General features: G+C 44.6%; 1 protein-coding gene across 1 annotated transcript; it reads right to left on the bottom strand.

Moving 5' to 3' along the window:
* Nucleotides 1–9,678: 9,678 nt before the first annotated feature.
* On the bottom strand, nt 9,679–10,773 carry LOC311323788 (urotensin-2 receptor; the record flags this gene model as incomplete). The annotated part of the gene is made up of 1 exon (XM_084456087.1): nt 9,679–10,773. The coding sequence occupies one exon, from the start codon at nt 10,771–10,773 to the stop codon at nt 9,679–9,681; it is 1,095 nt and encodes a 364-aa protein (XP_084312213.1).
* Nucleotides 10,774–14,411: the final 3,638 nt, after the last annotated feature.

Below are 14,411 nucleotides of genomic sequence, written 5' to 3'. Positions count from 1 at the left end.
GTGAGTGGATTCAAAGGTCTGGACCCAGGCTAGAAGTGAGGACTATTTGGTACTTTCCTGCTTCAGGACAAAGGTCTTTTCACAGAAATGGGCCAGGGTAGGTTTTCTTCTGAGAAGAACCCCCACAATTGAAAAGTAATTTGTCTCTCTTCGTACAAAGGTTATTATTTTCTCAAATGAGGTATCATTTGTAGTCCTTGTCTGTTGAGATGATTTGAAATAAAAGAGGAAAGAACCTGAAATGACCTGGTCCTGGCCTCCCTTCGGCCATCTGTGGCATTCTTGTCCTCTGGTACAACCAGTGCCCTTTAGCGCCATGCTTCTGCCACATTTTGTCAGCGTTTTCTTTTTAATGTCACCCCAGTGACCATCATTTTCTTTTGCCGTTTTTGATGTACTTTATGCACTTGTGTTTCATTGTTGTTTCACATAGCCACATTAGCTATCACATCATTTTCTGCAACCATAGTCTGACACTGGTGTTATCTCCTCCCATCAATATCAATATCCTTTATTTAACCAGGTAGAAAAAAACTCATTGCAATTGAAATCTCTTTTCAAAGAGTGACCTGGCCAGGAGGGCAGCTTAAAATAAAGTTACAACAATACATATACAGTAAACAGGACAAACAGAACAAAAAAACATTGCACTGGAATACTAGAATCAATACACCAATAGTGCTATTTTCTCTAACTTTTATGATGGACTTAAAAGTCTGCCTGAGTGACACTGCATGGCACACACGTGTGCGCGCACACACCTACAAAGTCATTGTGTGAGCCCGTTTCCATTTTCCACCCTGGCAGTCCTGAGCAAGTTGCCGGATGTTTCCAATCTGTTGGCTAGCCATGGTCTGTGGCTCTAGGAGGATTAAAGTCATATCTATAAATGTATCAGAATGACAACAGTAGCTGAGCTGTGGCAAAGGCATTTCTATATCTTGTATCTTTTGCCACCATACCAAAATAACTTCATTAGAAATTCATGGAAACTTCTTATGGTAAAATGATGAATCATTGATATGGGTTGATTGATTAATTAGCAGCCTATCAATAAACAACATAGCAAATCATCGCTCAGTACATGGGGGGCTGGGGCAGCTCGCTCTCTGATTGGCTACCAGTAAACAAGGCCAATTATCATATTGCACCCTGCCAGTTAGTCCATTTAAACTTGTCCATCAGTTTTATTTGATCCTCAATCAGTTTCCTCTGTCCAGGTTGTCAGATGCTCAATCCAGCTTTATCACAGAAAGCCACTGTGAGAAGATCCACAGGTTGAGAAGAATCTCAAATAAAATAACACATCTATACAGCAACACGGGTGTCTCACCTACTTATTCTGAGAAGCCCAGGTTCTACATCAGACATGCAGTATAGCATTTCATTAGGCTGTGAGAGTTGGACGAGTGCTATACCCCAGATAATGTGCCTGCTATAACTTGTCACCTAACCAATCAGGTTTATCAGCTGTGTGTGGGAGAGAACTGACAATCAGGAGACAAAGACGGGAAGGAAACAGTGCAGCTGTGTATCATCACCTCCATGTCCTCCCCTCAGCCAACCTCCATTTTATGGAGAGGGATGATTACATTTGGAGAAGGTGCACATGGGAGGAGCTTGGATGGATGGAGGACGTGAAACTTGGAAAGACTGGGGTAGAGATGAAAGGGTCAAATATAATTCTAGGGCATGCATGCGCAGAGAGTGGGGCTGTAGCTACAAAGGACTAAACTCTGGCTAGACCATGATGAGATAAACTACTTTGTACACCACAGTCAAACTGCAGAACTGCACTGCAGGTTGAGGGAATCAAGGACCCTATTCAAGTCTGAAGCTTAGTAGCTACTTTACTACTATTTCTACTATTATTTTGTCATTTCCAGAAATAGAGCACAAATTGATTGGGCAGAGCAGCTTCAATCAATGCCTCAATCTAGATAAGTCTCAATCAACGTCAAGATAATTAGGGGGCCAAACATGAATGTGCGAGGCACCCTATTGTAATTGTTGGTTTTTGTATTATTCTTTTTCTGCCATGGAAGTCTATGGCAGCACCTATAATTGACTGGTCGATTTTTGCATCATGCCAAGATGCCAAAAGGGGGAGCTATAGCTCATTAGGTTGGCCTAGTACATAGGCGCATAGTTTAAGCTGGGCTAGACAGGCATGTTAACCTCCCCTACCGATCAGATAACTTTCCCCCAGCTTACCCCTACTCCCCACAGATAGCCTACTGTCATCTTTAAGATCTCTATAAAATCCTACAAATAACTAAACCTATACAAACAGGGATGAGAACAATAGAGACGGTACATCAACACTAATTTGTGCCTAATTAAAAGGACCACTTAACTGTCCAATGGTCAGTTATAGTTGATGCTAGAATGGATCATCCAGAGGGAGGGGGGCCTGAAGTCCGCTACACGTCACCAAATGCTCACAGCAAAATTGTTTGGCAGCCAGAATGCGCGTGGGCATCGAGTATTGAGCGTTCCCCTGCTCGCCCGTGAGCCTCCAGGCCAGCGTGCCTGAGCAGGGGTATGCGGACGGCGCCCACTCAGCACCATCCCAGTAGCTCCACTCCTGGGTCCAATTTCGTAAATCAGCTTGACCCGTGTCCACGTCTGACCCAGTAGCTGCCTAGTGCTGTGATTGGTTGATGTGTAGCGGAGTCCCCTCCCCACCTCCCTCCAGACGATCCACTCTAGATAAACCCAGGCTTATGGTGTTGGCCCATACTGTTTTAGTGCCATTGTGATAGTGTTGTATTTTCGGTTGATATTCAGCCTACCTACAAACGTCATGTAGTCTAGGAAATACTTGGCTAACTAGACTATAACACGTCCGGAACTGAGCAGCGTTACATTTCATAGTAATGTCATGGTGACACAATGTAGAAGTGTGTTTATCAGAAATGTGTTATTATTTCACCAGTAAGTATTCTGTGGTAACTTTCTACTGTGGCCCACTTTCTACTGTGGCCTAAACTTACTGCTTGAACTTAGGTTTACTCAGGATTACACAAAAACTATCAGAACGATTTTCACGAAACTCAATGGAGGGATGTAGCATAAGCCAACTTAGAAACCATCCAAGAGACATGGACACTGAACTCGTGCCCCTCTACCCCTCCCAGAGATATGGACACTGGGCTAGTGCCCCTCTACCCCTCCCAGAGACATGGACACTGGGCTAGTGCCCCTCTACCCCTCCCAGAGACATGGACACTGGGCTAGTGCCCTTCTACCCCTCCCAGAGACATGGACACTGAACTCGTGCCCTTCTACTCCTCCCAGAGACATGGACACTGGGCTAGTGCCCTTCTACCCCTCCCAGAGACATGGACACTCGGCTAGTGCCCGTCCTTTTTTACCCCCCAGAGGAATGGACACTGGACTTCATTTCTGTATATAGTTTTGTAACTTATGTCTTCTGTTATTGTCTGTAATGGCTGATTATGAAATTACACAAGTACACAAGTATGTTAAGTTGTGTTCATACATGACCACCTCTAATAAAAGGACGGAGGAATGTGTGCACATCAAAAAAGTGCAGGTGCTGGACCAAACGAATAGACTGAAGAAATAAAGACGGTCCGCAGACTGTATAAAGCTCTCAACGGACATTAGGAACTTTATACAGTGTGCGGACCGTCTTTATTTCTTCACCTCTAATAAAAAACACTATCTGGAATATGTAGAGAGTGGGTCGTATGCCCACCTCCCCTGTTCTCTGTAAAGCGCATTGTGTTGCCTCTGGGTATGAAATGCGCTATACAAATAAATTGATTGATTGATTGATTGATTGATCAGTTACACCACTAAAAAGCTTACTCTTCAATGGTGCAAGTGTGCTATATTTATACTGAGCAGTGAGTTTAACCATTTCAACTCGATTACACCAACAACATGCATTAATGGGCGGAGCCCTGTGCTCTCTGAGCACCCTTACGCAGGCTTAAAGATACTGAATGTTTGCAATGTTTGTATAGTCTGCTCTTTGTGCAGTGTTTGTGTGCATGAGGCGAGATAAGAGTTTCCTACAGATTAATGTAAAACAGTAGGAGAGAGAGAGTGTACAGGGGCTGTGTAGAGTCCCCAAGACATAGATCTTCTCCTATACTCAGGGATAGCCGCAATGCATACATGTATGAGAGAATGATATCCAACACACACACACGCACATCCCAGTCTCATGATCTGAGGCAGATTGTATGCTGGCAAATGTCAAATGATTTAGAAAACCTGATTACCGAGGTGAAAGAGGGAGAAAGAAAGAGAGAGGGAGATGATTCATAATAGAAATTCACCCGTGCAGGTCAGGGGCTAGACGGGAGAGTGACAGACTGGCCACCTGTTACAAATCAATTCCCCCCGTGTGCCTGCAAGGCCAGAGCGTTCTGAGCGGGGCTGCTGGTGATGCCAGACCTCTGACAACCTGACGCTCTGCCCTGGCGGCGTGGGGTCGCCTGATAGAGCAGATTACAACAAACAAGCTTCCTTTTATCACAGGAGGCCATCCTAATTACCTAGCTAATGGGCTATGGACTCTACATAAGACATGAAGTGTGGCTATGTATCCCTCGTTAGGAGCCCAGCCCACTGGAACATACTGAACACACACACACACACACACACACACACACTGCACCTGCTCTGGCCTGGTGAGTCATAGAGGAGTGTCTCTTACCCCACCCTGAGGGTACACTAATACTGAAAACTACTGATACTGTATACTGATACTTTGATCAACTGAATTGATCAAAAGAGGATCGGAAGAGATTTTTTGGTTCGTGTCATCGTATCACTCTAGTTTGTATGTGAAGTCTGGTGTTTGATATTGTATGAAGCCTCAGAGACAGGGAGGCGTTCTCCACCTCAGACACAGTTCACTGGGCCACCAAGATGAAGCACATCATATACTGTATATCGAAAGGGAAGAGCACCATCATCCTTTCACTCTGCTTCTCCTAACCACAGGAGTGTTTCTGTAACTGTCTTTTATAAAGCGCCCTGGAACAGAGAGCTCTTCTTGCCCGGCAACAGGAATTGAATCCTGTGGTGTTTCTATGATAAAAAACGCACAGTAAAAAAAATCCTCCTGGCGGATGAATCAGAATGGGGTGGACTGCAGGCAGAGGAACACTACAGTACCCTGGAGTAGCAAATATACCTGAGCACAAAGAATCACTACCCAGGCACTGAGGCGCCTTCCTTAAATGTGTGGAACCCAACTGGAGGGAAGTCATGACGTTCACCAGGAAGTCAGGAAGTATAGCCCAGCCAACTCTGAGGCACTCATTCACTCACTACTGGCAGGCGTACCTGTAAAACTCATTCACTTCTGCTGTCTTATATGCAGTGTTTTTTTAAATGTAGGCTGAATGAATTGAGGCCTGAGCTCCAGCCAGGGGGGTGAGAAGATAAGACAGGTGTGTTGACTATTACTATTATAAGGGCTGTTGTTATCTTATGTCTGATTTTGAGCACTGAATTGGGCCGATGGACATGGTAATTGATAAGGCTGGTGAGATAAGAGATGTTCCAATATGGTTACAGTTTTTCTCAATTGCATAAACCATTTGTATGAAACCAGGGTTCATACGGCCGACTCAGTAACATAAATAATCAAAACACCTCATTTATCATTGAGTACAAACATAATCCAAATGAAAACACGTTCAATAAAAGCAGAAAACACAGCTCCCAATGCTTAGTATGTTTCTGCAAAACACCTGACACCATTGATCAAAGCAGAATAGAAAACTGATTTATTTTTTCCAACAGTAAACACAACAGTTGAATTCACAAAATTCTAATTGTGTAAAGCATGTGAGGCTAAACTAAATGCTTCTATTACAGTCAATAAATAGCCTACTTTCAAAATATCTCATTTTCATAGTAGATTTGTACAGATGTTTTGGTCAAATGTATAACATTTCAAATCATTGCATTTAACGTAGGAAAAGCCAAATGTACTACTACTACTTGCCATGAACTCACAAGTGCATCTCCTTTCTAAAACAAGTGACAAAGAGTATAATCTAGTGCTGAAGGCAAAGTGCAATAATAGCAATCTAAAATACAATAGGTGCTTAAGAGGGAGGATCGTGGTAGTACTTCTTGAAAAGATGAGTTTTAAGCCTGCGATGAAGGATGGGCAGTGACTCTTCCATCCGTGGGCAGTTAGATCCACCACTGCGGGGCCAGGACAGAGAAGAGCCGTGACCATGTTGATCGACCGCAGGGGCCTCGGAGTGACGGGACAACCAGTCGCCCCGAGGTAGCAGAGTGTAGCGGTCAGGAGGGGGTATAGAGTTTGACCATGGCCTGGAGGTAGGAGGGGGCTGTTCCTTTCATTGCCCCTTAGGCTAGTACCAGAGTTTTAAACTGGATGCAAGCCGCTACAGGGAGCCAGTATAGGGAATGGAGAAGGGAAGTTGTGGGAGAACTTGGGGTGATTTAACACCAGGCGAGCAGCAGCTTTCTGGACAAGTTCCACGGGGTTAATGGCTGACGCTGGGACCCCAGCGAGGAGGGCCTGGATGAGCACCTGCCCCGTTTCGTCAGTGAGGAAAGGGCGAATCCTCCTAATGTTGTAGAGCAGGAATCTGCAGGAGCGTGTGATAGATGTAATATGTGCAGAGAATGACAGTTGGTCGTCCAGGGTCTCACCCAGGTTCTTCACAGTCCAGGTTGGCGTCCCAGCTGTGTCTTCAATGGTATTGGCCAGGTCCCGGTGTGGGCAGCCCTTCCCCGGGAGGAACAGCAGCTCATTCTTGTCCAGGTTGAGCTTGAGGTGATGTGTCGCCATCCACTCTGAGATGTCAGCCAAGCACCCAGCTATGCGTGTCTCCACTTGTGTCAGAAGGGGGAAACGACAGGACCAGTTGGGTGTCATCGGCATAGCAGTGATAGGAGAAGCCATGCGAGCAAATTACACAGCCCAGATATGTAGTATAGAGGGAAAAAAGGAAAGGACCCAGGACAGACCCTTGTGGAACCCCCGTAGTCAGAATACACGGTTCCGACAACGACCCTCTCCATGTCACCTCGTAGGAGCGGCCCGTCAGGTAGGATGCAAACAGGGAACATGCAGAGCTAGTAACGCCTTTCTCCTCGAGGGTGGAGAGGAGGATCTGATGGTCTACCGTATCAAACGCTACAAAACTGAGGCCCTCTATAGCAGCATAGGAAAGGAAAGAGCAAACTGTTCTTCCTCAGGTACTTTGATGTGTGTAGCAGGCTGCTGCGAATGTTCTACCAGTCTGTGATAGCCAGCACACTATATATTGCCATGGCCTGCTGGGTAGGCAACGCCAGGTCTGGGGAGACAAACAAACTGAACAAGCTGGTGAGGAGGGCCGGCTCTGTCGTGGGGCAACAACTGGACAGTCTGGAGGCTGTGGTGGAGAGGAGGATAAGGGACAAACTGAAGTCCATCCTGGACAACCCCTCCCATCCCCTCAATGGTGAGCTGTGGCAAATGAGGAGAACCTTCATCCCACTCAGGTGAAAAACAGAGCGGTTCAGGCATTCCTTTGTGCCAGCCGCCATCAGATTCATAACAGCGCATGAGTGTCCCCCCCATGTGACCTGTCACCTTATGCCACTTCACAACTTTTAGTATGTATATATAATATAATATAATATAATATAATATATATATATATATATATATATAAACTCCTCAAAAATAGTTTAGAAACATTATTTTGTATTTGATATCTTTGGAAAGCCTGATTAGTCACCTTTACAACTAGGTACAGCTTGTAAGGATCATGCATTTGTGGAATGAGCAACACAGCTAAATGTGTGGGTAGCGGCCCAAAAAATGTTCCCAAAAATCCCCTGCAATATTTTTCTATTGGTATTCACTCTTGTTTTGAGTTGCTTGGTGGATTGGGTGATTGCACTCTCCCACAGTAATAAGGAAAAAACAACACATATTGCCATTTTTACACTTCATTCATTTTACACTGTCAGGGACATCAGTAGCGTGTGGAAGATCCATACGCAGCCACAACAGCACCTCCTCCTCATGCTAGTCACTAGCCTGGCCCCTCCTCCTCATGCTGGTCACCAGACTGGTCACATTTTGCTGTGGGATCACTGGGATGGGATCCCATTCCTCAACCAGGAGTTGTTGAAGGTCAACCAGCGTGGTTGTGTTGGTCACTCTAGCACGTACAGCACTCCCAAGCTGATCCCACGTGTTCAATTGGGTTGAGGTCTGGACTCACGGCAGGCCATTCCATCCTCTCCACTCCCAAATTCTGGAGGTACTCTGTGATGATCCTGGCTCTGTGGGGGCTAGCGTTGTCATCCTGGAGGATGGAGTTAGCTCCCAGATTCTGGAGATATGGGATCGGCACTGGCTCCAGAATCTCATTCCGATATCTCACTGCATTGATATTGCCTTCAATAATGACAACTTATGTTTTGCCTGTGAGAGAGATACTGCCCCACACCATAATACTGCCCCCATTGAAAGATGCTATCACGCAATCTGTGCAGCAATCTGTATAGCGTTCTCCACGCCGTCCCCATACTTTGATCCTGCCATCCAGTTTCTGCAGACGGAACCTTAATTCATCACTGAACATGCCCCACATTCTTAGGTTCCACTGTCGGTGCTGTCGACACCAGCGCAAACGGGCCTGGTGTTGAAGGGCAGTCATTGCAGGCTTCCTGGCAGCCTTACAAGCACGAAAACTGGCCATGTGCAGTCTGCTCCTCACCATCTGATCAGAGATCTGTCTGTGGTACCGTTGTGCAAATATTGCCTGTAAATCTCTGGAAGAAAGCCTACAGTTCCTCAGTGAAGTGAATGAATGAGTGAGTGAATACCAACAGAAGAGTATTGCAGGGGATTTTGGCACGTTGGGGGCACTACCCACATGTTTAGCTGTGTTGCTCATTCCACAAATGCATGATCCTTACAAGTTGTACCTCATTGTAATGGTGATTAATCAGGCTTTCCAACGATATAAAATACAATACCAAAAGGTGAGAAATAGTCGACCGAAATACTGTTTCCGAACTATTTTTGAGGAGTTTAGTTTTGAGGAGTTATATAAACTCCTCAAACATTGTTCTTCAGAGAGAGAGAGAGAGAGAGAGAGAGAGAGAGAGAGAGAGAGAGAGAGAGAGAGAGAGATTTGTACTCTTCTATGTACTGTATATTCTTTACCCTGATCTATTCTGAGCATTCTCGCTGCTGTAACGCCCAAAATCATTATGCAGAGGTAAAAGAATAGTTATCCAAGCTAATACTGTTTACAGTTACATTATAGTTCTGGAATCATTTGATAGGCCCATGGAACTTTTGTAGGTTTTGCGCAAGCATTATGTAAAAAAAAAGTTGTTGGTTTTGGGCAGTGTTAACTGTTTTGAGAATTATGTTAACTTTAGATGAATGCATGTAAGCAACCGAGAAAAACGAATGTGGTGATTAGAACATGGAATTATGCAACAGACAGAAATATATCAAAGACCGTTCATCATGCAAAGTCAAGATAAACATCACGTGACCCAGGTTTGTTCCCACTAGGCGCAGCAGCGCACGGTGCGTAAAGGAGACAGTTTTGTATTTACCTGTTGCCGTCCGATGGCGCTCTCTCTATATCTTTCTCTCATCCACTCTTGCTCTTTCTCTCTCTCTCTTCATCAGGGTTACTGTCTTTTCAGTGTCCCCATGACCAGCGTCTCTGAGTTCAGCTCGAACTGATTGCTGGAGGATACCGACTTGCCCCAGGAGTACAAGCTGGGTGGGCGTTGCTTAAACGACGACGTGTAGCGGTAAAAAGTCTTGTGCCTGTTCCTGAGATACTCCCGGTAGTTCTTGGTGAGCAGGGTGTAGAGGAAAGGGTTAATACAGCTGTTGCTGTAGGTCAGGCTGGCCACCAGGTAGTTAATGCAGGTGTGCGTGTGAGAGGCCAGGTTCAGGGGCTTGTTGTGGTACAGCGGCAACAGCTGCCAGATCCAGAACGGGAGAAAGCACGCCCAGAACACCAGAACAATGGTTAATATCATGATTAGAACTTTCTGTTTCGGGGATCGCTTATTGCGTTGATTAATGACGGTGTTCCGCTGAGACTCTAGATAAGTACGGGCTAACTGCATGTACAGATAGCCGATTATAAGTCCTGGTGCCATGATGCTAGTGCTGAACAGGACGGTCAGGTAAATTTTGTACGCTTGGGGTGCCCAGGTGGGCGCGCACATCCTTTTCACATCCCCATCGGGCGAGTTCTTAGTTGTTTGAGTGACCATCACCATCATAGGTAAGGTGAGTAACAGGGACAGGAGCCAGACGCCCCAGGCTAGGGCTTTGCGGTAGCTCTTAGTGCGCCGGACTGTGTCCAGGGGCTTGGTGACGGCCAGGTAGCGCTCGGTGCACATGACGGTGAGAGTGAAGATGCTGGCGTGCATGGTGAGCAGGTCCAGGCTGAGGAGGATGCGACAGCCCACATCCCCGAAGTACCAGTCCTTCAGAAAGTAAGTGCTCACCACGAACGGGATGGTGGAGAGGTAGAGCAGGTCCGCCAGAGCCAGGTTAATGATGGAGATGTACATAGAGGTGGCGAAGCGAATTGAATGACACATCACGACTAGAGTGTACACATTTCCCGACACACCGATAATGTACACTAGCGACAGCACCGTCCCGAAAGTCGAGGTGATTACCAGCTCATCCGCGGTCCCGGAACCGCTGTTGACGGGGGGCGGATTAGTGTTAAAATTCGCCGACTTGTTTTGTTGGCTCATCGCTCCGTCTGTATGGAGCTTTCCGATGTTGTCCCGGTTCTGTCGCGTTGGAGCAGGGATAAGTTGTAAACGGCGCAGACGGACAGTGAAACGCACCGGTGCAGGTTGTAGGCTATTGACGGTACTGCTATCTGTCCGCGCGTTGCCGCTGCTCTCTCTCTCTTGACGTCACCCATCTAACACTTCACACTCTGGATCATACTTATAATATACATTCGAGATCATTAGCCGATATTAAGTTAATACATAACGGTTGCATGAACATCTTCATTTAGCGTATGGAAAACACTGCATAGAGAGAGCAGGCCGTGTAAGGAATGAAATAGCCTTTCTAGATTCTTTTTTTCTAGAAACTGTTTGATTAACGGTCAACGTAGTTTATACAGCCTGCATTTTAACTATGACTACAAGCTACAATTGAATGAAGAAAAACAGTCCATGGCACACCTTTACGCGAGAAAACGCCGCTACTTTCATTAGTCCATAGCCTACATAAACTGATTAACAGCGTATGTGTTAATGAGTCTGGTAAGAACAGTAACGGAGTCAAATAAATGTTTGGGTTGTGTAATGATATTTTGTCTGCTGGACCTGCACTGACGCGCGCTTTACGCAGAATCAAACGTCTCTCCTTTTCACCCTAAAATAGAGGACAGCTCGGGGGAACATCAGTTTTTCCAGTCTTCAAATATGCCATGTGATGAGGAAGGGCTCATCGTATTTAAATAAGTGTTTTATTAAAATGGAACGCAACGAATCAATATACAAATGCATTATCCTCTACTATAATCTGGCTCTCGTTTGAGGCTTGGCATTCGATCATCTAGAGCTTACACTGATTCATTCATATTCAAATCAAAGTATGGAATCCGATAGAAAAGTCCTAGTCTTGTCAGTTTCCATTAGGCTATATAACGATATGGATCCTGTGTTTTTGAAGGCTCACTTGCAGGCTGACTCAATGATGAAATGACAGGTGCGTGCTGCATCCCAAGGATAAACTAGTTCTTTGTATTGCCTATATCAGATGAATCAAGGTTTACATATTATTATTATTATTATTATTATTATTATTATTATTATTATTATATTATCATGTTATTATTGTTATTGTTATTATTGTTACTATTCTTCTTCTTCTTCTTCTTCTTCTTCTTCTTCTTCTTCTTCTTCTTCTTATTATTATTATTACATGACATCTCATCACCGAAAATCATCTAACATACAGTCTAGATGCTATACATATTTTCTCCCCAAATAAATCTGGTTAAAAAGTATGTGATGTATGCCCTTGGTGTTGAAGTGGGCTACACATTGCAGTTGTCTGCTTAGTGTTTTATAGATATTCAGATTTGTATGCCTCCTCTGTGATTGATGAGTTTGTTCTGAGACAGTAATCAGAGATTTTTTTTGTGCATCATTTATCACCTTGGTGTCCTCTGCCCATCTATTTACTGGTAACACACCCCTGTTGGAGAAGGTGACACTGGGTCATCAATCCTCAAGGCCAAAACATCAATATTTTTATCGCTCCTTTTTTGAGTTACTGAATACCCCTTCCCCACCAACACACACACAAACTTTATTTTCCTCATCTTATGTGTATTGAAGTATTGATTTTCACTGTTGGTAGCATATTGTCCAATTGGTAATAATTCCAGTCTAAATCTCAGTAGTAGTGATAGTGCATCAAGCGTAACAGACATTCAAGTTTACAAATACACCATAAGTAGGTTTTCTGTTGATAGATAGATAGATAGATACATAAATGGATACATAAATCACATTGACACTGGGCTAATCTATTCTCCCCACAGAGGGGGGGGGGAGGGGGCTGTAGGCCAGTGTCACAGCTTTTCATTTGGTGTATCAAACCATTTACCCTGACTGGAACTCTTGTCATAATGTATATTTGTTCTTCCCCCATTCCATTTAATGTCTTTTTGACGGCTCTCTTCTTCACATACCTGAAGGGGATGAGTTTGAACTCTGAGGGATATGAACTGGATTCAGTTTCACACCTGGGGCAGCACGTAGAGGTAGGAGGTAGAGCGGCCGGCTGGGGATCACAAGGTCCCCGGTTCGATCCCAGCTTCCGGAGTGCGCTGAAGTGTCCTTGAGCAAGACACTGAACCCCAAAATTGCTCAGGTGTGGCACGGTGGCAGTACTAGTACTGTCGCCTCACAGCAAGAAGGTCTCCGGGCCTTTCTGTGTGGCCGCCTACACCGTGTGATGTGTACGTACTCACTCTTTGACAAATAAAGATGTTTGTTTGCTACCCAGGCTGGTGTTGGGATAGTTCTGCTATTCAGGCTTTGATGTCTCTAGAACTGTTGTGTCTCACCCTTTCTTCCCTCCAATCAGCAAGGCTTTCAGAATTGGGACATCTGCTGAGGGCCAATCAGGGGCCATGTATAAATCATGTTTCTCCCCACACATAAACTGCTGGATTATAAGGGATAAAGTCACTGAGTCAGGCGCTGCAATCTGCAAATGTGTCAGCTTTCTGCACCTCTCTCTCTCCAACTAAGAAGGACTTTCTGAGTTGTCAGCAGACATTTTCAAATATTTGCAGAGTTGTGTGTGTGTGTGTGTGTGTGTGGGGGGGGGGGTTTGGTACCAAACAATTTCATTTAAACCTTCGCTCGCAGTCTCCTTGGGGAGAGGAGCCATGTCAAGGATAAAGTCTCATGTAATTGCAGTTTGTGCAAAGGCTTTCATGCCAATAATGATAATATATTCACATATCCTCCCACTCCCAACCACTGCACCATAGCTCTGAAGGTGACATTAAAAGACAAATAGATAAAGCCGAAGGTTAACATGGATCATTTGAACTGGGAACAAATTAACTTCTGTGAAATGTCTGCCTCTAATTAGATAAAAATATATAATTTCATGATGTGACAGCTGTGCCATTGAGGAGCTGGGTTGAATGGTGGGAGGGGAGCAGCGCAGCGTGTGGTCTAAGATGTGCTATAGGCCTGTATAAACCCAAGGTGTGGTAATTATATAAAGATTATTACTGTACATCTCTATAGTCACTTCACTGTGTCGGCTGTGTTCACCTGGAGCCCCAAATTACCACAATATTCTTGCTGATAGAACTATGAGATTCTAAGATACAAAATGCAATTATACAGTAATTTTCTCTCAGAAAAATTAATAAATGCCAGAGGGGTTGGACACAACATAGGAAATGCAGAAATATTCACAGAGTCTGATAAGTTAATGAGAGGTCAACTGTGGGGTATGAGAGTCTGATAAGTTAATGAGAGGTCAACTGTGGGTTATGACAGTATTGGTTGTCATGTCCATGAAGATTTGCTACTACAGTATGGGGGCATAGGATGATTGGACATCATGAAAAGGGTGCGAGGACGGTCGAAGTGGTGTAAATCTCCATGTAGAATTCAGGGATCAACATTAATTCCAGGAAATAATTAATGCATATAAATCAGTACATATTCGCTTGGGGCATGCATTTGCATTTGGCACTTTCTATTAGTTTAATAGTCTTTTTGAATGCCTAAGCTGGTCTTTCATGTGTATGTGCATGTATGTATGTATGTATGTATGTATGTATGTATGTATGTATGTATGTATGTATGTATGTATGTATGTATGTACAGTATGT

The sequence above is a fragment of the Borostomias antarcticus genome, assembly GCF_949987555.1.
Source record: "Borostomias antarcticus genome assembly, chromosome: 22".
Lineage (NCBI taxonomy): Eukaryota > Metazoa > Chordata > Actinopteri > Stomiiformes > Stomiidae > Borostomias > Borostomias antarcticus.
Note: the sequence above shows the minus strand (reverse complement) of the source record. Positions and strands in the feature narration are given on the sequence as shown.